This window comes from Chaetodon auriga, chromosome 20, assembly GCF_051107435.1.
Source record: "Chaetodon auriga isolate fChaAug3 chromosome 20, fChaAug3.hap1, whole genome shotgun sequence".
Taxonomy (NCBI): Eukaryota; Metazoa; Chordata; class Actinopteri; order Chaetodontiformes; family Chaetodontidae; genus Chaetodon; species Chaetodon auriga.
In genome coordinates, this window is record NC_135093.1 from 17,971,606 (window position 1) to 17,997,608 (window position 26,003).

At 45.4% G+C, this 26,003-nt stretch overlaps 1 protein-coding gene across 1 annotated transcript in view; it reads left to right on the forward strand.

The window, feature by feature from the left end:
- The window catches only part of spata20 (spermatogenesis associated 20), a 32,044-nt gene extending 6,784 nt beyond the window's left edge, over nt 1-25,260 (forward strand). Inside the window, exons 12-16 of the mRNA XM_076760593.1 lie at nt 199-367; nt 5,513-5,721; nt 9,847-10,046; nt 12,023-12,103; nt 24,237-25,260. Of these exons, the coding sequence (XP_076616708.1) occupies nt 199-367; nt 5,513-5,721; nt 9,847-10,046; nt 12,023-12,103; nt 24,237-24,431 (854 nt within the window). The 3' untranslated portion in view covers nt 24,432-25,260. The remainder of the gene's footprint in view (nt 1-198; nt 368-5,512; nt 5,722-9,846; nt 10,047-12,022; nt 12,104-24,236) is intronic.
- The last annotated feature ends 743 nt before the right edge of the window (nt 25,261-26,003 follow it).

Sequence of the window (26,003 nt, forward strand, 5' to 3'; positions counted from 1 at the left end):
GAAAGAGGGAAGAGAGAGGCAAGAGAGGAGGAATGAGAGGGAACAAGGAGACTTCAAAGAGTGTGAAAAATAACCAAGCTGGGACTGTGGCGCGGCTACGCTTTGGTACCGCAGAGAGGACATGATGTTTTAGAATGAGTAACAGTCAGTATTTTATACCTAATCATCCCACCGTCACCTTTTCTTTGCTCCCTTCAGGCCTGATGCTCTCTGCCTACGCTCGTGTTGGAGCTGTACTGGGGGACAAGGCCCTGCTGGAGAGGGCGGTGCAGGCTGGCAACTTCCTAAAGGAGCACCTGTGGGATGCTCAGCAGCAGATCGTCCTCCGATCCTGTTACCGTGGAGACGAGATGGAGGTGCATCAGATGTAAGAAGCGAGTGTTGATATTGTGGCAGTTGAGATTTAAAGGTCCTGGATGCCTGTTTTCTCAATCAGCTGGTTGTTGCGTGAATGATGATCCTATGAGAACAGCACTTCTGTGAAGGGGAGTGTTGGTTATTGTGTTTTTTCTGTGCTTCTTCTCAGCTGCGGTCAGTTGCAAAGACGTGATGGCTCACAGGATGTGATGTCACATCACATTTGAATTGTCAGTTGTGGGGTAGTCTGGTTACAGTATGTTTCCAGGTCACTGTCAAGCAAACCTGATCAGCACACAAGCAGTCCTCAGGAGTTTTGAGTGTTAATCTCTAAATAGATATAATGAATAGGTTTGCAGGGTCTTTTAGACAGGGGTTCTTAAGTGCGCCCATGTCATGGCCCATGTCATTAGTTTTCTATCAGGACAGTGTGTCTGCACTGTGTCTAGAAAAGATAAATAGTGACAATGAAACTGCACAAATGTCACCTGTAAGTATACATTATGGAGAGGTTAGAATTTCTGGTGAATTTTAGTGACGATATAGTGGCGTTTCACTAGAATTGCAGTAGAATATCACTGACTACTCACGACTGCAAGTGAGGCCCTAATTGAGGGTTCCCACACCTTATTTTTAGTTTTGACATCACTAACAGGAAAAGTGACATTCTGCCCCTAAAAGTAATGCCTGTTAGTGATCTTGGGACCTTCAGTCTTTCGTTGTTGGATAAAGCTCGTCCAGGTTTATCCTCGTGTCAAGACAAAGCAAAAGAGAGCTGATTTGACAATGTTGGGACGGTGTTGTCACTCAGCGTCCTGATTGGTGGCAGATCAGAAGGGCTAAAAGAACCTGGCTTCTCTGGCAGGCCTCCTGCTCTAAACCCTGACATACTGTCAATGTCCAAGTACTTCCATGGTGAAATATTAAAGAAGCTGACACAAGATGTCAAAATAAGATTCCACTAAGTATAAGTAAATGATGCTTCTCTTGTTTTGAAGCTTATCTTAACACAGCACTTACATGCCCATATGTACATTGAAAGGGCTATTCATTATTCTCCATACTCACTGCAATGAAATCCCTTTCTGAAGCAATCTCAGTGTCAGTAATGGGAGGCAATAATCACACTGTGTCAAAGTGTATTCTGCCAACTTCAACAAAAAATTTCAACCTGAATGGTTTACATCCATATCCACATACTGTAAGTCTTCTTTCCTGAGTTTGCTAGCACATTGTTTCTTTTCCTGGTGCCGTGCTGCCGCTTGTTCATCAGTGGAATAATGAGAAAGGACTGGCAGGAATGTGCATGCACGTCTGTATGTGTGAAATACAAAGCAGGGACCCACTTATCCTAACATTGCTCCATAGTGCCACTAAAAGTCAGAAACTGGTGAGTCATGCCTAGAAAAATGTCCCTTTCTGGCACTGAGACAGGAATGCATTCATATTCACTTAACTCCAAGATTGAAGAAATAATGGCGCAATTTTTAGAAGTGAGAGTTTTACTCACAGCACAGGGTCAGGAAGCAGTTGTGCTGTGCTGGGATGACTGTTTATACGCCAGCAGGAAACAAGGCTATTGGGATAAATCAGGTTATGGCAGGAAATCAGAGAACATGTTCACATGCATTGCAGTAACCTGGTTACTGCAAAACTGCATTTACATGCACGGGTCAGTAATTAGATTGCTGCTCTAGCCTTTATCATACTGCATATTTGAAACAAGATTGGCCCTATTTAAAGTGGATTATAGATTCCTTTTGAATGACTTATGAGGTTGAAGGGTTTTTTCCCAGTCAGACCTTTTGGACTGACACAGTGAGAGGAGAGGCTCTGTGGTGGGGAGAATAGCGGGTTACACTGGGAATGTTCAGAACATCAACACAGACTCGCACAAACATACCACTCCAGGTGTCCTCGTTCTGCAGGCGAGCCCCGTGCCCTAGTTACCATGAATGATCGAGTGTGAAATGCCACCGAATCAGCAGAAAAAAAATGCCAGGAGACCCGCAACATGCGTGATGAAATGGATACAATTTTTAACACAGGCATGAACAGATACACACTAAACACTCTGGCCTTGTTCCACAGCTTCTGTCTCATTCATAATTGTCCAATTCAGGACAGTGTCAGCATTGGGAATGCTTATCAAGGCCCTTTTCTCAGACCTGGTTTAGTTTCCATACATGGGTAAAGCACACATGGGCCGTGGGCCAATGAGGTAGGTGAGAATACCTGGGTTAATAGGCTGTGGAGGTGTTGAGGAGCTGATGCTGTGGAATTTCTGTGGCCCTTGCTTGACACTGGATGATTGAGTGGACCAGAGGGTGTCCTGAGAATGAACAGTGAAACAGTGGCAAGGTCCCAGTGGGACACTGGTGATGTTGACTCACTCTTACTTGATTTGTCAACATGTTTGGTCACATGCCAGCTGTGCTGCACCGCATTTACCAGTGATTACTTGCTATTCGAGATTCTTTGGTAATAGGTGTCTGCAGGTTGTTTTGTTCAGTCAGTAACAACCAATTTTTTTCTGTTTATTTCACAGAAACAATTGTTTCTGCTGGAAAGTATGGTGACACCTGAGCAAAGTATGTGGTAATCTGAGCATGCCATGTTATCCCAAAACCATTGGCATTAATCTGGTGTTATAACAGCCTCTAATCATCTGTGAATGCTTCCCACAAGATTTTGGAACCTGGCTTCAGGGATTTGCTCCTGTTCAACCACAATAGCATTAGTGAGGTCAACCACTGATGTTGGTGTTCCAGTTCATCCACAAACAAACAGGGAAAACCATGTCTTTATGGACCTGGCTTAGTCATGTTGAGACAGGAAGAGGCCTTTTCCGAACTGTTGCCACCAAGTCGGAGGCACGCTGTTGTCTAGAATATTATTATAGGGTGTAGCTTTAACATTTCCCATAAATGGAACCAGGGGGCTTTGCCAAAATTGTGATTTACAGCTCCAAACCAGAAGGACTTCAAACACACTGTCGTGATGGCAAATACTCAAGAGCGGTCGTTCATTCGTCGGGCTGTGGATTTAATCCACATTTGGTGCACTAGTGAGTATTGACAGCATGTTGGAAGGTCCACAATTTGATGACGTGATACGTAACAGACAAAGAGGGAAATCTCTCTGGGTGTCTTATCGTTTCTCTCTTCGTTTCCCATCTTTCTCTCTCTTGCTCACCTCTCTTATTATTTTCCTACGTGACATTATAATGTGTTATTTCATATGTAACGGCACAGCGTAATAGTTAAACAGTACATTCTGTAGCACAAGCAAGCGTATTAAATTATTCTCCAACATAAAGGTCGCTGCTGTTGTAAAAATAATGGGAGTCGATGTGTTTATGTGACCCCTGTCGCCCCAATAGGTTTCTCCCTCTAAGCTTTATTCAGGGGCAAGTGAAGTAGCTCGTGTGTGAGAGGACCATTATGAAGCTATTATTATAAAACTGTCTCCGAGTGCTATGATACGGGAGACTGACAAGGCGTTTTATCTTTGCTCTCTGGGAAATGAGTCATTTAACACGCACTGTTGAAGGTGTGAATGAAAAGGCTGTTGAGTATTTCTGAAAGGCTTCTACCTTTTTGTGTGGCAGCGAGGCCCTCTTGAAGTCTTGTCATTCCCGTGGCTGGAGTCACCTCAGCCAGATGACATGTCGCTGTGTGAGAGGTGGAGGTATTCACAAAGAGCTGTGATGATCTTGGTGAGAACCAAGACAAGAAAAGTTCTGCTCATGTGTAATAAAAAAAATCCAATTTCATTAAAACAAATTTGATGCAGCTCTTGCTGACCGCGGTTGTGGTGGGTGTTTTCTACTCCCACATGGGAGCAGTAGTGAGCCTACTACAGGTTTACGCACCAGAACAAGGTGAAAAGGTGCTACATTCGGAAACTTACATGGACGAGCAGCACAAATGTGACATTTATGCTTTATCTGAAGGGGCAAAATGTTTCAGTTTTACAAGAAAAAAGACTTAATTAAGACTTACTGGTTCATTTGCCGAATGCAGTTCTGATTAACTTACCGCCTCTAATAACAAGCTCCTCGCGGCTGCCTCCCAAAGCTCCTCAAGTGAACTTGTGATCATCAGGTTAAATTTCATTCGTCATGATGTCAAATTCCAAATACTTTCTTCTCCTTTGGATTTGCATTAAACTCACTCTGTCCTGTCCAGTGCAAGAGTACATGCTGTTTCCTTTCAACTTATGAGTCAACCTCTGTCTGCCTGTCTGGCAAAGATAGGCGCAGATATCACTCCTGACCCCCCCTCATGCATTTCATCTCCTCTAAAGCCTCCTCCTGTTTTCAGCCTCTTGACCACCAGCCACCAGCCTAGCCTGATGCAGCACTATCTGGCTTCCTGTCACCGTCAGTCCTCTTGCACTTACCCGGCCAGGGTGCCATTGTGGGAACTGGGGGCGGGTGGGTGGAGGGGGGGCAGAGGGGTCCTGTTGTTGGGGTGTAAACACCAGTGACAGAGAACAGGTTGTGAAATGGAGGCAGATTGACATAGACAGAAAGCTCGAGGTGCAGAGTGGATTTCAAAGTGGAATAAAGTGAGTGTAAATGAAAGGATAAACATTTTTACAGTTACCTGGAAGAAGATAGAGGGAGGGATGGGTGAAGAGAGAAGCAGCACACTGATGCTCGAGCAACATCAACAACAGTCAACAGATTTGTCTAATTACTGTCCTGCTTCACTCGAAGCTTCACAGACTCTGTGTGCATGTATAAATGTCCCTTGATGCCTTCTACAGTAAGAGAAGCTCGGAGAAGGAAGATGAGTAGTTTCACATCGAGAAAGAAATGCTCCAGGGAGAGATTATACTCAGCCTGCGATCTGTATCGTAATGCACTGTCACAAATAATTCCTTCTGGCTTTTTGTGGTCTACCTTTCAAGCCATTCCTTCTGGGTTTATACTCTGTATTGATAGAAATCATAGCTTGATCTTCCTCAGGATGCAGTTGCTGTGTAAAAGATGGGGGTGGGTCGAGGGGGGAAGGCAAGAACTAGTTCACCAACTGTAACACATCTCTGCTCTTCTCACACTGATCTTTCTATAAATTCTTCATGAAAACCATCCGCATCTTCCCACTTCTCTGACTTTTCATCTCCCTTCTCCCACTGTGTACTCCAGATTTCCACCCATCTCTGGCTTCTTGGACGACTACGCCTTCATCATTTGCGGCCTGCTGGACCTGTACGAGGCCACGCTGCACACGCCGTGGCTGCAGTGGGCCGAGGAGCTGCAGCTCAGGCAGGACGAGCTGTTCTTGGATGAGCAAGGCGGAGGCTACTTCTGCAGCGACCCCAGTGACAGCACAGTGCTGCTGCAGCTCAAAGAGGGTGAGGGATGGATACGCTGATGTATGAGCAGATATCACAAGTCTAGATCTTGAAACAGATTTTTCCCCTCATACGAATGATATCAACTGCTTTGTTGTTACACTGTTGTTGTTGTTGTTACCCCTCCTTGGTTCCGGCACACAGCATGAGTCCCCCTCATACCGCTGATTGGCTAATCATTTATGGCCCCCACCCACACTCATTGGATCGATTACTCTTTCAACCGAGAAACCGCTGTTTCGTGTCATGATGCCAGACGAATCAATCAACTCGGTGTAGTGGGATTCAAAAGTGTTGACCCGGGCAATGGATGAATGGGTCGCAAATGAAAGATGAGAGCAGACAAATACCTGCCCTGTCCACCTGCAGTGAAGTGCAGCCGTCTCTCAACTTGAACTTCTCCGCCACGAAAGCACTCAAAGGCTGATTCTCTTATTCGTCAGCGACTTTGAACATCATACGTCGAATCTATCTCCATTCTGTCTCTTAGTCCATCTGCCTTTGACCGATTGAAACAGCATTTTAATATCATCCTGGATCTTTTTTTATGTGTTGCTGCATTTTCCTTCTTTGTGTCCTTTGCTTTCCTCAGACCTTGATTTTCGGGTATAATGTTTCTCATCATCAACACAAACAATGGATTGTTACCAAACCATCATTTTTAATTTTAGATGGCGGTATTGATTGGACTGTTGGTCACTGGTCCACTGCTTTGGTCCAGACTGAAATCTTTCATTCATAGTGCCACCATGATGTTGACATTTATAGTGGATAGACCTAATGTCTCACCGATGGCCTGGATTTCTATTAATTTTGGTACACACATTCACATACACACTCCTCAGGATGAAATCTAATAATGTGACCAAATACCTGGAAAATACCAGCTGTACTTTGTGTTTCATGCTAATTAGCCAATTTAGCACACAAACACATGATACTATGATGATGAACGTGGGAAACATTATATGAGCTAAACATCAACACGTTAGCATTGTGATTTCGAGCGTGTTAGCATGCTCACATTAGCATTCAGCTCAGCACAGCCTCACAGAGCTGCTAGCATGGCTATAGACTCAGTCTTGTTGGTTTGACACTAGAGCCAGACAGTTTGAGGCAGACAGTTCAGAAAATAAGCTTGTCAGCTCTCTCTGGTGGACAAACTATGTAACAATGTATTTCGAACGACTGTTTCTGAATTGCTTCAACATGTCTTGGCATTACCTCATTTCAGTACTGCAAGTCTTCGTTACCGATCAGCTAACAGACCCACAATTCTCTGTATATCTGTAACGAGCTAAAATCGGCAAAACAATGAGCTGTACCAAACTAATTTACAAATAACTACATCTTTTATTCAGTAAGTAGAAGATGAAATGTTGCAAAGCTACATTACCTCACGATGTCTGGCTAGCAGAGTGCTTTTGGACCAAGGGTTTGATGGGATGGAAGTATAAATGGGTCTGACCTTGAAGTGCATGGCAGCTCCTCTTCAGCTGCCAGTCCACTCCTCCAGCTGACGGCTGCTGGCAGTTTAGAGAAGCTGACGCCTTGTCGACATGCAGACATTCACCTTTGATCTGTCAGACCAGACTTTCCAGTCTGGGTCTCATCGTTGCCTTTTTCTTTTTGTTTTGGCTCCAGAGATTCTTTGTCCGACAGCAACCATTTATTTTAACGGCTTATACGGTGTATTCTTATTTTCTTGTCATCTCTACTCAGTGTAATATCTTTCTCATAATACATTATTTGCTGCCATTAGGCTGGTCTTTTCCCCTTTTTCCTCATGGATCTTTCCATTACAGCATATATGTGTATTTTTGGAAATTGTGGGTTGCCTGGGTTTTGGGTCTTGGCTTTGGTCTTTCTCTTTGTGGTGAGAAACTCATTTATGCGTGTGCAATCTCCAGAGATTGAAACTTATTTAACTGTTCATTTGGTCAGTATCAGAGTGGCAAGCTTGGAAAAGGCACTAAGCTATTCCTCATGTGTTACCATTTAACCTCTATGTAAGAAACAACAAAGAAACTCCAAACTGAGAATTCTATCTGGAAGATTGTCACTTTTAATGTTCCAGATGACACAGTTCCATATTTTTTTTCACCTAAAAAGTATCAACACAAACAAACTCATGTGCCTGTGACAGATCGCTCAGTGCAAATAGTTCAGACAGGAGCAGGGCACCGCAGATGGGCGGGCGAACAGGCAAAAAGCTAATAGTTATTCTTGTTAAGATCTGTTGACAGATCGGAGATGATGGTTGTGCGTGCGCACGAGCTGTGTGTGTGCGGGAGTGCCCGTCTCCACGCTGTCACACCTACATCTGTGTGTGTTTATCGGAGCTGACGTGTGAGAGGTTTCTCATCTGAGAGGATTGACTGTGCCATTATGGTGGCGGCTCCGTGTAGGGTTGAAGCCCATTAGTGACGCTACAGCCGCTGCACTGTGGACGCCTGTCCCAGCAGCGTGGCCTGTCACTGTAAGACAGATTACCACACCACCCTGCCACTCTGCATCATACAGCCCTGCCGCACTCCCCTGTGTGTGTGTTTGCTTTGGAGCAGTAGGGTTAAAATGATATGCAATATCACAAAGTGTGAGTTCAAATATTTTTTGTCTCTCGTGGCTAAAAGATACATCAGCTGTGTGTTTCTTCAGCCCCAAAACATCTAGGAAATGTTCAATATTAAATGAATAAAAAGACATTACGAAATAATAATCAAATGAATATATTGTGTAAAATATATGAATGAACCAACGATGTGCGATAGAATGGAAAAAGTTCTCAGAGCTCAACTTACGATGATGAAATGTTGATTCATCATTTGTTTTCATGCTGACTGAACTTTATTGGACGGCATTTTTAAATTCGTTGTAGGCAAAGATACAAAAAAATAAGATGGATTAAATAACATCTTGTGAGTTGAGTTTTAAAACTCTTAAATTATTTCACAAATTATTGTTTTATTGATATGTTTTCCCTTGTTTATTCATGTGATTATTTATTATTTTTCAATTTAAAATTGAAGACATTGGAGCTCCGCAGTGTATTTGTGCAGTGTGTCTGTGTGTATGTGTTCCTGGGTTAGACTGTCATTGCTTTGCGTGACTTTCATTGGTCTGTTTTTCTTGTGTGTGTGTGTGTGTGTGTGTGTGTGTGTGTGTGTGTGTGGGTGGGTGTGTGTGTGTGTGTGTGTTTGTGTTTGGAGGTAGTTTTGTCACGGCTGTGTATGTATATGACCTCCTTCCATGGGGCTCTTTAGGAAGTGAGATATGTGAAATGTGGAGAGTGGATAGACCTGCTCGCTCAACCTCTGTGTGTGTTTATGGTGTGTGTGTGTGTGTGTGTGTGTGTGTGTGTGTGTGTGTTGTGTTGTGTTGTGTGTATGTATGTCAAGCTTCCTTGCCATGGGGCTAAGGGAGAGCTGAAACATACTGCAGGATAAAATCAAATTATTTCTGCAGTTCAGTCATGCGTGGATGCTCATGTTCCTTTATATGTGATTTTAAATTCATGGTTGTCATAAAATATATTGTATATACAATGTACAGTAGTGTGTGTGTGAATGGGGGGGGGGGATTTGGTAGTATTTTTAGTTTTTGACTTAAAACTGCAGTTTGACTTCAAAGCAAAAGTCACTCTCTCTCTCTCGTACGCACAAACTCACACACACTCACACTCTCAGGGTCAGAGCTTTGCTGAGAAGCAGACACGTTATGAGGTCATGGGTTATGAGAAGATCACCTCCAGGTTCTCATTGGACACTGATAAGAGATAAGGACCAATCACTTAACAGGGCTAAGTCATGAGGTCATCTGTTAGTCCCATCACATCACGCCACACATGAGAGACTCTGGCATGGTTGGCAGAATGTTTCACATCACATTTGATTTCTATCTCATTAAAGAGTGGAGACACAGTATCTGCTGTGCACCCGTCCTATTAAACACATACATCTGTTTGACATGTGACTCCTACCTCGTATAGCTGCGAAGTTGCTTCTTGAAATGATTTGCCTCTTTGTAAAGGTATATTCAGTCTTGTTTGTGTGCTGCCAGCCTAAGACTTTAACTCTTTCAGCATTGTAACACACTGTTGTGTGTCTTTCTGTGTGTGTCTCTCAGATCAGGACGGAGCAGAGCCCAGTGCTAACTCAGTGTCAGCGTCCAATCTCCTGCGTCTGTCTCACTACACTGGAAGACAGGAGTGGCTCCAGAGGTCCCAGAAGCTGCTGACAGCCTTCTCTGACCGTCTGACCAGAGTCCCCATAGCGCTGCCTGAAATGGTCCGGGCTCTTATGGCCCAGCACTACACGCTTAAACAGGTTATCCATCTGCTACTTTACTTTTTATCTGTGTTGACGCGCATTAAAGGATCTTCTTCAGAGGGACACCGAAATCAAACAAAAGGTTTTAACCGGTGGTCCAAATTTGTTTGACTGTTATTCTTAAGCCCTGGCTTTCTGTGGTGAGCCCTCGGGGCTTGCTTTGCTTGGGGAGTGGGTGTGTTTACCTGGCTGTTAGCCTGAAATCGTTTTCATGTCCGCCCACTGAAGTAAGTGTTTCGCCTTGCCTGACAAATCGTGCGAGCACAAGCGACATCGCATTCAGCAGCAAGAACTGAACCACAGAATACACAGCAGCTGAGCAAAAGCTGAGCGAGAGGCTGATGAAACAATGAACATCACCATATTGGCTTTGCTGACTCACTTTTATTATCAATGAGCATGCACTGAAGGGCTGCAGCAGGCCGCAGCGCTCCACAGGACTATGTTCTTTTAACAGTGAACCTTTATATCTCTTCAGTAAGTAAATGTTTGATTTGAATGTTAGATATTTTGCTTCCTATATTCCTGCATGATTCATAGCAGATCTAACATACTGCAGGGTTGAAATATGACTGAGAAAAGAAATCAGCCAGATGCTGGTGCAACACTACTATTATGTCGAGACGTCAGCAAGTTATAAAACCTGTCACACCACAACGAAAAGGAAAAGAAAAGCAAGCATAGAGCTGGCTGGTAAACAGAGGTGAGTGAGGGGTGCAGCTATGCCTACCGGTCTGATGGCAGTTCCAGCTGCTCGGCCTTTGCGACAACATCCTCTCTCGGTTTTTCAAACAGCCCGCACTCAGCTCTCCTGAGCGGACCAGCCCCGTCGTGCTGACAAAGTCAGGAGTTCAGGGTGAGAGGGAGAGAGATGGACCCCTGGAAGCAGGTGGTGAGGTGTCTATGGCCACCAGGCATGTGCCAAGCGCTGACACCTGTCGGGTGTGTGGTGATTCAGTCTCTCCCGCAGCAGATAAGCAATCACCAATTTGCGCCAACCGACTTGACCGGGGGTGACGTCACAGTAACCACGGTAACAGCTGCGCATCACATGTAAACACAACCAGCTCCAAGCAAAAAAATTAGAAAGGAAAGAAAGACGTAACCTGTGTCCGTAACACTACTTAGGAACTTACGACGAGCACTGCTCCGGTGTTGGAGTGGTTCACTCCTAATCATGATGAACAAATAAAAATTCACGTTACACTTACTGTTAGGATCAAGCATCATGTAAAGGCTATACATTATACACCATGGTTCAAAAGTTTGGAATAGTCTGTCAGAAAAACTTCTGAATGGTCTTGTTTGCAGAAGAATTCATGTTTTACACATGGAGAACAAATTGCTGTACAGTGGTTCAGACAGACTGACAGTTGAAAGGGCAGAGAGAGACACAGATGCCACAGCTGCACACTCAACCCCTGGACACACAGACTCTCAAAATCTCCCTGTTTTTTTTACAGCCGTCATGCATGTAATGGCTTATTTGAGCTGTTCGGCCTCCGTTATATAAATCAGTTTTGAAATATTAACACCCTCAGTTAGCCTGAAACCACAGAAACCAAATGCTAGCAAAGCAGGAGTCTCCCCAAAGTTTCTCGGCCACCCTCAGAAAACTTTCGGCTGAAGGCATGTGCTGTGCAATCAGAGGAACAGAGACAGCAGAACCGGAGCGAGGAGGGGATCGTTAGCCCCCCTATCGTCTCGTGTGACCTGCGGAGGATGGATCGAGGCTGCGGGGCGAGGGTAACAAGCTCAGGGGCGAGGCAGTCCCAGAGAAAACACCTGCCTCCCTTGTTACTGCTACAAACACAGCACTGACCTCTTTCATTTCCTCCCCCTCTCCCCTCCTCTGATGTGTCACCTTTCCCCTCTTATTTCACTCTATTCATATTCTTTCATCTCGTTATTTCTGTCCTCTCCCATCTTCCCTCGCTTTCACATTTTCACCCCTTTTTATTTATTTATTTTAGATTGTGATCTGTGGCCAGAAGGATGCCCCAGACACCACAAGTCTTCTAGCAACAGTCAACTCCCTCTTCCTACCACATAAGGTAAGTGTGTGTGAAAGAATGATGCATCGTCTCTGACGAGCGTACGTGTCATCAGTCCCTAAAGCAACCTGAAGAGCAAAATCCAAGTTGGAGCACGTAGACATGCATTAATTTACTCGAGCATCGGTACCTTTACGGCGGCAGCAGAGTCCCAGTAACCTTTGAAACGCGAACGCACACACACGCATGCACAGATGCAGAGTGAGACAAACCTACAGAGCCCGGGGTGTTGGCTGCTTTAAGTGTGGTTCTTTAAAGGTCAGCCTGCGCTCCGCTCCTCTCCTCTCCACAGTGTATTAACTTCCCAGATATCTCTTTCCAGGCATTAGCCGACCTTAAAGCCCTTTCCTAACGTCTAGATGCCTGGTGGCTCTAAATCTTCGCTCTGCAGTTGAAGAATTTCTTAGTGTGTGTTAGTGTGTGAGCTTTCCTGCCAGCCTCACGCAGCCTGCTTGTCATGAGTTGGACAGCTGTCAGTCTGAGTCAGACTTAAATTTCAGCATGGGTAGCCAAGGCTGTCATATTTATGTTTCCCATGGCCACATTTCTCAGAGGCTTGGGTTCTCATCAAGAGGTTGTAGTTTAAAGGAATAAGTCAGCATTTCAGGAAATTAGCTTATTTAGCTTTGTTGCAGAGAATTAGATGAAAAAATTATCCCACTTCTGTCTGTCAAATGAAGATTGTGCTCATGCTAAGTTGAGCTGAAAGCATGACTCCTGAAAGTTTCTCACACTTTGGCTCTTAAGATTCAGATTAAACAAATGGGATGTGATGGGCTAAATGAGCTTTAGCTTTAGGCAGATTTTTTTTTTTAACCTTTGGACAGAGCCAGGCTATCTGTTTCACCCTGTATCCAACCTCTGTGCTAAGCTAAGCTAACCATCTGCTGGTTACTTCTCCATGTACCACACAGACATTAGAGTGGTATCGTTCATCTCATCTAACTCTGAACAGAAAAGGGAACTAGAATATTTCTGAAAATATTGAACTATTCCCTTGTTCAGTTGGTCTGCAGCACAAAAGCAAAAGTGGAATTGAGATTTGGACTTTTTCTGACCTTCGTCAACAGTTCATACATGAAGTGAGGGATGAGGACAAGCGCGCCGTCCAGAGTAAACTCCATCCATCAGTGTGTGATGTTTTGCTCCTCTTGTCACTGGTTTTTGCAGAACTGTTCATGAAGCTTTACATGGTGTTCAAGTGGCTAAAACTGTTCTGACTGTGTAAGACTGCTCGCTAAGTTTATTGGACCAGCCCATAATCAAAATTACATCAGTAAATTAAAGCAGTGATTGTCCAGTGACACACACACACACACACACACTCAACAGTGCCCTATTGAAATATAGATGAGTTGCAGGATCAGGCGGTGGCTGCAGTAACATCAGGCCATCACAGATCCCTGCAGAGAGACAGAGATCAGATAGAGCCATTATTAGGGTAGATCTATTATTAAAGGGGATGTTATGTACTGTCACACCGATCCAGGACCAGTCACATGCTGGGCCTTACTACCAGCAGGTTAATCACGTTGGGTTGCCTGATGGGGGACCATCATAGCGGTCTATAAGAAAATCTAAATATCACAAGTGGGTTGGAAAGGATGTTGAGGCAGGTTTATTTTTCAGTTGGATTTCTGATCCCTTGTATTTTTAGTATTTGCAGGTCATTTGTGTCTTCAGTTTAATTAACATCATGCAATTATCTATGTTATGCATCAATTTCACACTGGTAAGGCTTCAGCCTGATTGAGCGCCTGCATCTGCTCATGAATTATGAATTAATGGTGGAGCTGGCGAAACAAGAGGAATGGACTTTTAAAGTTCTCACTGAAGGATGAGAGAAGAGATGATGGTGACCTGAGAAACACACTGGTCTTTACCACTGGGACCAATAAGATACTAAATGAGAAAGAGATAGACACTTAGGCTAGAACTAGAGATGTGTGGCATGGAAATAAAGCAGACTTCAGTCGAATTTTCTTAGACACTGAATGCAAAGAGGAAACTCTGTGCATATACAGTATACATGTGTGCGTGTGTGTGTATGTGCGTGCAGATGCCAGACCTAAAAAAAGCACTCCTGGACCAGCCTGCCAGTGTGACACAACAGATCCAGATTTGGTTCTAATGAGCCTTCATTGAGCAGCGTGATGAAGGGAGGGATGGGAAAAGAGTAAATGAGACCGAGGAGGGGGAGAGAGTGTGTGTGCATGTGTGTGTCCAGATGTTATGAAAACAGCGGGTCATTAGTGGCAGAAGCAACTATCTTGGCTGGGCTGAGATGTGATGATGCAGCACAAGACTTAAAACACACACACACACACACACACATTCTTGAGGATGAGACACAGCCCACCCAGAGGAATAGCACTGCTGCCTACAACAGCTGTAAGACACACACATACAGACACACAAACAAACACGAGCGGGCACACGCACTTTCTGATGCAGTATTTCGGCAAGCGTGTGCCCAAATAGCAACAGCTGCAACATGTAAACACACTGCGGTACACACACACACATGCATATGCAAATCACATGTGCATGCTCTGAATACGTACACAGACATTACTGATGAGGTGAGAAAGGAGAGGGGAGAAGAAAGAGGTGTGGCTATGGATATAACAGATATCGGTGACGTGTATGATCAGAGTTCCTGTGTTATAATCGATGTTCACACTTGTTTTCGTCTGTTGTTTCAACATATAATCGATCTGTAGTTACTTCTGAGGCTGAACATCATGTTTTCTGACACTGAGTGGACTGTTGGCCTCGGTGAAGGGCTGTGCTCTGCGACTGCCCTTCTCCTTTAATTACTTGATTAAATGATTGCCGGGAAGTTGAGTCTGTAGCAGTTAGTTACTGTTGCGACTCCTGCTCCTTGGGTTTTGACCGTTGAGCGAAACAAGCAATTTGAAGGCGTGACTCAGGGCTCTTGGAGATCCTGATTGGCACTCTTCACCATTTTCTGACATTTTATCCTCTGAAAGATTAATTCAGTTCTGAAATATGCTTTGCAATTAATTCCTGGTAGTAATCAAAAGGTACTAACAGACACCTTGAGAGCGGCAGAAAAAACACAAGATTCAATAATGGATAAGATGAACTGGAGGAAAAGTAATTAGGCTGGTGTAGAATGGGAATCAGAACGAGACAGATAGAGGATAAAGTGTGCGATGGAGTCAAGAAGAGGGTGAAACGCTGTGTGTAAGAGCGAAGGGCGGAAAGAGATGGAGGGATGTTAAATGAGATAAACGGGAGAGGTAGAGGGAAGAGTGAGCGAGGGGATCGTGCTCCACGTTACATTAGGTAGCTATGAGCAGAGAACATGTCTAATTTAAATCCAATTACTCCTCGCCTGTTTTCCCGGTTCGAGGCCGGCGTGCTCTAATTGTGCTGAATGAGGTGCTCAGAGCCCAACTCATGCTAATCTAAACGCACACACGCACACACGCACACACACACGTTCTGAGATCTTCACTTCATTTAATTTATTTACTATTTAAATTCACCACAAGACTCCGAGCTTCTCGGCTCAGCCCAGCACTCACAGCTTCTGCTGCGCTTTTTGCTCGCTGGAATCAATTACGGCCCTAACAGACTTTCTGAAACATCACTTTTGATTATAATTGCTGCGATAAATTCTGGTTAATTTTTCTATTACACAGAAACATAGCTTGATTAGAGCCGGGTCGAGGTTTGTTGATTGTAGAGGCTGTGAAACAGTGAGAGGAACACAGCTAGAGATGCAGTCTCTCCAGCAGTCAGACTTTCCCTCCTCTCCCTCACTCTCCTCGTTCTGCTACCCTGTGTATGTGTGTGTGTGTGTGTGTGTGTGTGTGTGTGTGTTCATGATCTTTCTGGCAGGAGTGTGTCTATGTTTCTCCTCGTCTGCTCTCTGTGTCCCTCACATTCAGGTGTGAAATAATGCACAGCCTGTACTGTAAATCTGAAATGACACCGTGACTGAAGGGCTGACTTGTAGTTGTGAACATCCATATTGGATCAAAGCATTGAAATCATGGTCCTTTTTCTTCTTTGGGCCCCCAATTAGAACATTAGGACTTCTGCAGTTGCTTGTTTTTTTTTTTCTGTCCAGGAACATCCCTGTCAGTGCAGTAACCTTTAGCTCCCAGCACTCCTGCTGGGAGCTAAAGACCAAGATTGACACTTGGATCTGCTTTGACTGTGGAGATTAGCAGTGGTCTGCAGCACCAGATTACCCCCATAGTATGTAAAAGTAGCATGTGGAGCATTGGGACAGCTTTATTATTATTATTATTATTATTATGATTATTATTTTCTACTGATAGTTTGTTCATGTCAATGCAGCAGCTGCTGCTTGATTTAAGCTGCATGCTGGTAGATCTCTTCCAGTCTGAATTATTAACAACCACAGAATTCATTCCAATCCTGAAAAATGACACTTTACTCTCAACCCCCCCCACCCCACCCCACCCAGCATTTCTTTTTGGGTTTTCTCCTTCTGTTTCTCTCTTTTGGCGTTTTATGGAACACATTAACACAAAATGGAAAGCATTCAGCATGAATCATAGTGATTTACATTAGCAGAATACACTTTTCTGTGTTCTCAAGGTTGTTCTGGTTATAAAGCAACAAAGCATCCTGGCAGGAGCATTGACAGCGGTTCAAAGTATCAATTCCTGATTCCAGATTCACGTGTGTGGTCTTTTATGAGCTGAAGAATGTTTTAGAAGGACTGCAATTCCCATTGTTGTTAGCCTGAATGCCTCATGTCGGTGCTGCTTATTAATCAGCCTCATCTGTGCTTTAGCCCCTCAAAAAACTATCTAAGTAAGTCTTCTTGTCTGTGTTATTAGAGTCAGACAATCACAGAGAGCAGGTGGTTTTTCTCTGGAGTGAACTTAAGTGAGAAAATTGAGTGGATGTGATGGGGAAAGGTGTCTGTGGCAAGTGTTAGGACCACTTCAAGATACTGGTGTTCGCCAAAGTTGCTTGGGGCAGAGAGAGCAGGAGGTATTACAGGGATTTTGTCGGATTTAAGAAAAAACATGGAGGGATTCCTGAAGGGAGATAAGTGTAAGGAGACAAGTTAGCCATTTATTCCTGTTTTCATGCCCTTCTGCGTCTTTCCCGCTCACATTTCCTCATGAGGAAGAGGAAAGCGGGACAGAGCGGGATAGAGGATAGATAGGAGAGGTGACGCCAGGGAGGGGTATGGACTTTAAGAGCGGGTCCTTTTCAAAGCACCGGGAAATGACTGCAAATCCCTAACAAGACCTCAGAGACACATGGGAGAGTTAGCAGGGTGACGGCGAGGGCAAGCAGAGGGAGGGAAGGAAGGAGACGAGAGGAGATAGAGAGCGGAAACTAACGAGTGCTGGTGGCAGCACAGTGCAGAGGCGGATTAGAGCCAGGCAATCTCACACTCCTCCTCTGTGACCTTTGACCTCCCTCACTTCAGTCCGCTGCCTCGTTACCCCTCTATTCCTTCCTCCCCTCCATCACAATCCCTCTGTTCTCTCATCAGAGGCCACATGTGTGTATTTGCGCGTACACAGTATTGGGTTCCAGGAATTGATTCCCTGCAAATGACCTGCTAAGTCCAATAACCAGTCAGGGAGCAGAACCCAGGCTGATTGACAGCTGTGGGAAAGGTCCCAGATGGTTCCTGTTGTGGCAAAGTGCTTCCCAGGCAGACTGTAATGCATTCAGATAGCCACTCATCCTCTGTCTCCTGCTTTCTCTCTCTAATTACACACGCAACCATGCTTTAAAATTCACTTCCGCTGAGACTCTGAACATTTATTTCACTCCATTCTTCCTGGACTTGTTAATCTGAAATTTTACATATCCCACCATTGAGTGATTTTTTTTTTTTTTCTCCCCCCCTCATCTTTCTATCTGGTAATTCCACCATGTGCCGTGATGCATCCATAAAGCTATGGGGGAGGTGTGTGTGCAGTGAGGCTCCAGCAGAGAGTGGACAGCTTTAGCGGTGTTGCCGGAGATATAATCCTCTCCCCGTGGTTGGATCTTGTCTGGACGTCTGCTGCGGCCGTGCTTTACACTCCATGCTTATCCACATCTCAGCTTGGTAAATAAACCCATGCTGAACCGATAAGATGCCTGTGCACATGCATTTAGACACACGCACAGTTGCAGATGCTTATGTGTCTTCCTCAGTCTGTCTCTCTTTATCTGTATAGGCTGCGAATGTTTCCCTCTGATATAATCAGGGATGCAGTAGGGCTTCACTCAGTCTTCCAAGTTGACTTGAGTTTCTTTATTTATTTCAAAATGTGACTTTTCCAGTTTGTGTCTTCCCTGTGTATGTTCCCCATTTGGGGTAGAGATTGGAAAAACATTGTAAAAACATAAGACTGGTCTCAAGCCTTCATGGTAACTTTTAAAAAGAACATTTTAAAAACTGGCCATAAATAGTGGAAACGCTCGAATCGAAGCCAAAATCTCCCTGGCAGTCGGAGTTAAGGAAGGCGGTTCTGAGCATTTTGTTCACTGACGGTGCCAAGACCAATTTGCATTTAGGCATTTCCACATCCTGGAGGACGATCCATTGAGGAAGATCCTGCATCTTCTCTGAACTACGTACACGTTCTGTACATGCAGTTGAGTGAGCACAGCCCAAACACTTCAGATCAGACAGTGTTGTGTTCTTACTCGCTGCCTCTGTCTCACCTGCTATACGCCCACGCACACTTAACCATCCTTTTTTGGTGTCCTTCATCATCTGCCCAGTCTCTGTATCTGATGAGCCAATGGGAAGCGATGATCCAGATCGCTCTCCTCACTCTGCCATGGAAGACGGAGCCTTTCCTGAAAGGATTGAGGCATTGATAACCTAGTGATCAACTCATCATTTATTCGTGATTGATTCGCAGTTAAACTCTTTAGAGCATTTAAGAGAAGATGATAAAACAGTATTTCACCTCCAGCTTTCAATTTCCAGTCAAATTGCCACCAAATCAGACCTCTTAAAAACACTGCAAACCGTCCAAAACATCTTCGCTGAATGCAGGATTAGTGATGTTTTCACTGCTGCAGACATGTTGAGAAACAACAGTTGATCCCAGAGTGTAGGCGACTAGTCTTTGACTGCAGCACCACAGCTAAATCCCCAATCAGTGCCTCCCTGCGAAACTCGAGGGCTGCCTTTGTCTGTAGATCTGCCTGTCTGTGTATCTGTCAGGATGCAAACACCCAAATTCACTTCCTGGGTCGCGTTTGACTGTCATTAAAAGCCAGCATATGTGGATGTGCGCATACATTACTGTAGCATGAAATAACACGGGGGCTCGTGCACAGATGACTCCTCAGTGTGATGTAACAGCCCTCATGGTCCAGCTGGTCGTAGTTTCACACATGACATAAGACTCTGTTTCCCTACGCTGCCTAAGTTTACAGTTTCCTGTGATGATGCAGGGAAGAAAGCAGAATTTTCGATCTTATTTCCCATTCAGACCTGCTGTGTGACTGAGAGCTAATGAAACACCTCTCGTGGAGTCAAGTCGTCTTTAATCTCACACGTTCCGACTCTTGTGCTTCTCAGGGGTTGTTACTGTTCGTTGGCCTTTGAGCAGCTTGACCCAGACTGTAAAGCCATGACCACCAGAAGCAGGAGCCAGTGTCTTAAGACACAAAGGTTTTCCAATGAGATAGCAGCAGTCAGAGGTTCTGGCTGCTGGTACAATGTTGTCCTGAAATATTAATTTCCTTTCTAACATTCTTCTATCATTAAACTGTTTGGCCACTGTGCCACCTGAAGACGTGACATTTACTTCCAGTCTGTGCCATCTGGGACATTTAATAACCCTCATATGTCACATTTGATACCCTCAACATTTTTAACTTGACCTGACTTTTACGACTTGAGCAAATGAGAGTCCCCTTTCATCTTAAATGCAACATGAACTGATGAAGTATGTCGTCGGTGTGTCAGGGCCTGATTGAGGAGAGGGGCCGTTAATTCTGCTGAGGCACCAAGGCGTCCTCACATCTCACCGCAGGCGCTGGTGATTTAGTGGAGAGAGTCCTGTGGAGAGTGTCAAAGCACAGAACACACCGCCGGAACAGGCTCGCCCACGTGCTCTCGCTCAGGTCGGAAGACACACAAGTCAGCATGTGTCTGTGTGTGTGTGTGTGTGTATTTTGTGACCTTCATTTGAGCCCGGTAACAAGATGAATTAAAGGATATGAGTTGTATGGGAGTTGAGTTGGAGTGAAAGCAGATGATTCATTTGTGATATGTTATTTCATGCATGCGTATTAGTGTGTGTGAGAGCATGTTTGCAGTGATGTGTTACTCTGTGGGAGGAAGATTGTACGTGCGAGGGGGGTAAATGAGCCGGCTGGATCCGTCCTATTCTAATTACTGCTTTATTTTCATCACCATTGTCATCACATTTGCATTTAGTATTGGAAGCAGAGTTGAGCGATAACGTTATATTTACCACGAGACGATGTACAAACGTGCCCACATGGAGAGATTTTTCCATGCTGTTGATTCCATCACATCTAGTCCTTTTAATATTTCTGGGTCTATCAGGTTATTGTGGGCGATGCAATCATTATGGATGATTTTGTATTTCCTTCTTCCCGTGTTTTTACGTTCTTACACCGAACCAAAAACACTCAAAGATCATCGACTCATCAGCTGATCCAGACCAGAGCAAATGAACTTTTCCTTTTAGTCTTCTGTTCCATCCATTAGATGTGCATTTTGGAGGTCAGCACATTTGGGATCTACGTTAAAGTTAATTGAACTTTTCCTGCTGAACCTGATGAAAAATAGTGTCGTGTGCACGGCTGTGTCTCAGGCAGCTGCCCGAGAAAGCACCGCTGCATCTCCGGTGTTGACCTTTTAGTGTGACGAGTGACACCTCACTCTAAAATCTGTCGTACATGTGCTGGGTGGAGATCTGACAACTCTCCATGGAGAGCTTTTTATTTATTTATTATGATTTTATATAATGACGGACAGATATGTGATTTCAACCTGAACAGTCAAATCTTCCAAAAAAATCTCCAGCCCACTTTTTTCTCCGCTGCTCTCGCCTCCCCCTCCTCCCCTTCCTTTCTCGCCTGGCGAATATTCAGTTGAGCGATTGAAGCCCGTGTTGAAGTTGGTGTCAGCGGCTGACCGACAGTGTGTGTGTGTGTCGCATGTGGCCTTGCTGCACCGCCTCCCTCCATCACTCACAACATTTGGAGTGTGAACGTGTGTGTGTGTGTTTCTGTCCTGGGGCGGCAGTCCAGATGCCAGGTTGTTATGATGACTGTGCAGGTCCCTTCGTGTGTGTGTGTGTGTTGTGTATGTGTGTGCACATGAGAGAGACAAAATTGAGTGAGCGGGAAGAGGAAGTAAATCTCCTCATGCACGGCTGCACTCGGCACCATTCACAGCCGCCGTCACTCTTCCTCGTGTGCGACAGCGGCTCTCAAACGTCGTGCGCTGGGTGTGTTCGTTGTGTTTCTTTGGCTCCACCTCGCTGGTCGTGGCCATGAGTCGTGTGCGTTCCAGCTGGGCCACAAACCGGAGGGGGACAACACTCAAACGGCCTCTGAAGATGTGTGTGTTTTTGTGTGTTACTGTCAGCACAGGTACACTGTGTTCTTTAAAAGTGTCTGAGCTTGACTGGTTTGGCAGGGTGAGAGAGGAGGAGTGGGTGGGAGCTGTCAGTGTAGGGACATTTAACGGGTGGGAGCTGTGTGTTAATGTGTCTGCGCGCGCGTGTGTGCGTGTGTGTGTTGGTGTGTGTTTGCTTCAGGGTTGCCCAGTGTATGAAAGGATTAACCCCGTGGGAGTTTGACTGTGCTCTCATGTGTAGCCAACTTTGCTTTCTGCACACATACACACACACACACACACACATACATACACACACACACACACATACATACACACACACACACACACACGTTTTGCACAGACCACACACTTAGAATTCACTACATCACATTCACAAGCCTTGTATATACATTCACACATAATCTGTCTCCCTGTCTCTATCACTTGCTCTCTTCCTCCATCGCTCTTCCACACACACACACACACACACACACACACACACACGCCCATCTCGTCCAGTACTCAGGGGTGTGTGCAGATAGTGTTGTTGTGACACAGACAGACTACAGCGTGACCTTAAAGCCGAGGGCGCGTGGCTGGATGTGGTCTGGGCCCAGGGAGGGACTGCATGAGGCTGACAAGCCAAAACAAGAGTCAGGACAGGACAGGAAAAGGTTCATCTTGGCGGGGAAGTCCTCCTCCTGTCTCCATAGCAACAGTCACACTATTATGACCACATTCCATCACACTCCTTGCCAGTCTTCCCCTGTGAGTGAGTGAGTGTGTGTGTGTGTGTGTGTGTGTGTGTGTGTGTGTGCGTGTGTGTGTGTGCGTGTGTGTGTGTGTGTGTGTGTGTGTGTGTGTGTGTGTGTGTGTGTGTGTGTGTGTGTTTTAATGCCCCCAAAATGTTTCCAGCCAACCCTCTGCAGCACTCTGTGTGAATCCGTAGTTTCCTGTGTTTCAGGGTTATTTATTCTCTGAGCTGTGTCTAACAGGTGTTGCAGCTTCCCTGTAGAGAAGAAGATAAGATAAAGCAGCATCACTTCATCGTCCCGCGAGGAGGAATTTTATTCACCAGGCGGCGCATTTAGTAATAGAGGCAGACAGACGTCACTGCTGTGGAGATGGTCTTCAACGGCAGGAGCCGGGCAGCGTAACCACTTGGCATTAGAAGTGCAGATGGCTACTGGCACAAATAAGCGCCTAAATGGCTGAGCAGAGCCCTTGAGGCGCATTGATACGGCCGGTGAATGAGAACATGAGACTCCTTTAGACGGGATGGAGAGGATGCAAACAGTTGTACATGATGGTGTGGGTGAATGGCTGGTGGTCCTACAGGGGCCAGAGGAGGAGTGTCTGCCTTGCTGGACAGTGGTGTCTAATGGCCAAGGCTGGATCCAGGGTGAAGGCAGGGACGTGCAGTCAGGGGTTCCTGATGCCCCCGTCCCTTTTAGCTACTGGCACATGGTTTGATAGGAGTTGGTTTGGTGCAGCCGGACTAGAAGAGCTGACATTAACGCGTCTTTTGTCTTTGTATCATCATCTGTTTGATGTTTCAATGCAGCAGGTGACATAAAGCTTTAACAGTGTGTGTTCTGCAAGGTGGATTGAAATGATGGACACTTCCTGCTTTGTATCCAGCTCTGATAATACATCAAGCCAGCAGTTGTCAGTGTTTGTGCACCCTTGAGGCCTCCTGTTTGACCTTCAGTCCACCATACACAACACGTCAGTCGTCTCCGGCTGAACTTCACCTGAGATGAGATGTATCATCAGTCCTCTCTGCTCGTGCTGTCTCTCTGTCTCCCTCTCTCCCTCCTTTTATCACTTCTGTCAGCGCCCGTTGTTTATTTTGTCATCTCTCGCTCCGTTGTGAACCAGGGGTGGTGCCGGGCCAGAAGGAAATGACATGTGTTTGACAGGAAGCTTCCTCAGGGACGGACAGAGCAGCCCCCTTTAACTCCGCTCGGCTGCCAGTCCAAGAGCGCCGAGCAGATACAAAGACATGAATGATTTGTTTTCAGTGTGAACGGGCAGCCGTGCTGTAAGTGTTATGTTGAGTGTTGTTTTAGGAGGCTTATCTTGATAATACTGCAAAGTTACATTAATGAAAAATAGAAAGTAATCACTATCGAAACGGCTCAGTCCGTCGCTGAGATGCCGTCCTGATGCAAAACCTTTTAAAGATGTGAATATTAACCTCATCTTTAGTGACTGGACTGCTGCCATACAGAGTAAAGAAACATAAAACTGACAATCCAATCTCTCAAGCCGTCTCCAGCGGTAGTCACAAACCCATTTAGCTTATTAGGAGTAAAATATAAATGCATTGCGTCTTCCTTCTACTGAGAGCAGCTCTGCAAACCCGACTGCATGCAGATTGGGCAGGAGGCCGTACAGTAACAACCGTAGTAAAAAGATAAGCTGATTTGTAGTATGGAGCCCCGAAACTGACAAGAAAATGTTTTTTCAAATCATTCCCCCATGTATGTATGTATCCATCATGTACAATAAGAAGTTTTGTCCTCCCTCCTTTGCCCCTCCTTCCCTCTCTGGCAGGTCTTGATGCTCATTGATGATGATGCAGACGGTTTCCTGTGCCAGCGTCTGCCCGCTCTCTCCTCCATGTCCCGGCAGGATGGAGTCGCCACAGCCTACGTCTGCCAGGACTTCACCTGTTCCCTTCCTGTCACTGACTCCGAGGAGCTACGGAGGCTGCTGCTGGACGGGGCCGCAGGCGCACAGGCAGAATGACGACTGAAGAACTGATATTTAACAAGAAGCACTCCTCTGATCTGTAGCCCTGGCCTAGCTTAATTTTGCTGTTTTTGGCTAGTGAAGCTGGCTTTGCCATAAAAAAAAACGCCAATGCTTAAGAAGCCAATAGAAAACACTGGAGTAGTTACAGTACCATGAGGTGAGTGGCCCGTCTGTCCTTCATTCCAGACCTGTAACACCAGCCTATTTTTTTATTAGCAAGACCAGCAAAGTATTACCTCAATATCAGCTCAAGTTTTTTTTAGCAGCCTGTTGATCAACAGACCCATATCGAAATTCAGGTGTGTAAATGTCCTCATACAGAAACATATGCACAGCAGCAGTAGCAGCCTCCTGAAAATCTGCAGCACTTTTACAAAATGTCCTGGCTTGACCGTTAGCCCACAAGTAGACTTTTACGAGACTATAACGTGAGAGCGCTTGAGTGAATTGGACTGAGTATAACTCCCAGATGACCCAGTCTGCTGTGTTATCCTGTTCCAGCCTTGTGTTCCAGCTCCCACATTCATGTCACATGGATCTGTCAGTGGAGGCCTGCATGCCTGTGCGTGTTTGAGCGTATAAAACGGGTTGGTTTGCAGGTTTTTATGTACGTAAATGTAAGCTTTATCACATTCAGTTTCATTTGTAGTAGCGCCACAGTGAACGAGCTGCTCACTTAGCATCTGCTCTCGCTCACCTTGTCTGTTATGTGGGATAGGATTCCTCTCCACAGCCACGCAGACTGTCTTATCTTGAAGTTTAGACGACGACGATGCACACCATGTATACGCACAACCCTGAATAATAAAGAGATTTCCCTGAGAAGCAGTGTGGAGTTCATTTTTCGAATGGATGCTTGAGTGGGATCAGTCAAACACGACTGAGAAAGTTCCTTAATTTAAGATTTTTTTTTTACTTGTTTTGAGCTTTTAGACTTGAGGAATAAATGACATGATACGTTGGATATTTTTGTGACATTTTTACGATGTGTTCTTTCTCTCAGTCCAAGATGGGAAAACTCCAGCAGGAACGGAGTGAATGTGTCCCAGCAGCCTCTCTGTCTGTTCTTTTGTACTATAAATATTCATCATGCTCATCAGAGAAAACCCACTGTTGTGTATTCTTTTCCTCGCCTCTTCCCCCAGCAGGCTGGATGAAGGTAATGTAAACTGTGCGACTGTGTGTTGTAGCGAGAGTGTGTGTGTGTGTGTGTGGGGGGGGGGGGGGGGGGGGGAGAGGGAGACAGATGGACTGCTGATGTTGACGCGAGGGAGTTTGTCTCGGAGGGTCCTGCTCTGGGCTCTGGAAGCGGAGGAGAAGAAAAGGCGAGAGGAGAAAGGCAGCGAACGTGATGCTTCCTCCATGACAGCAGCAGCCTCGTATCCATTACTTTGCCCGAGAGGTTAAACGAATCGCCATCTCATCCACGAACGTACCTCAAAGACACCTCCACCATCTGCACTTGTTTACTTTTGCTTTCCCTCCTTTTCTCTCCCTCGCTACTTTTGTCTGCCAACCCCCCCCCCTCCTCCTCTCCCTTTCAGACCTGGCGAGGGCCTTATTGCC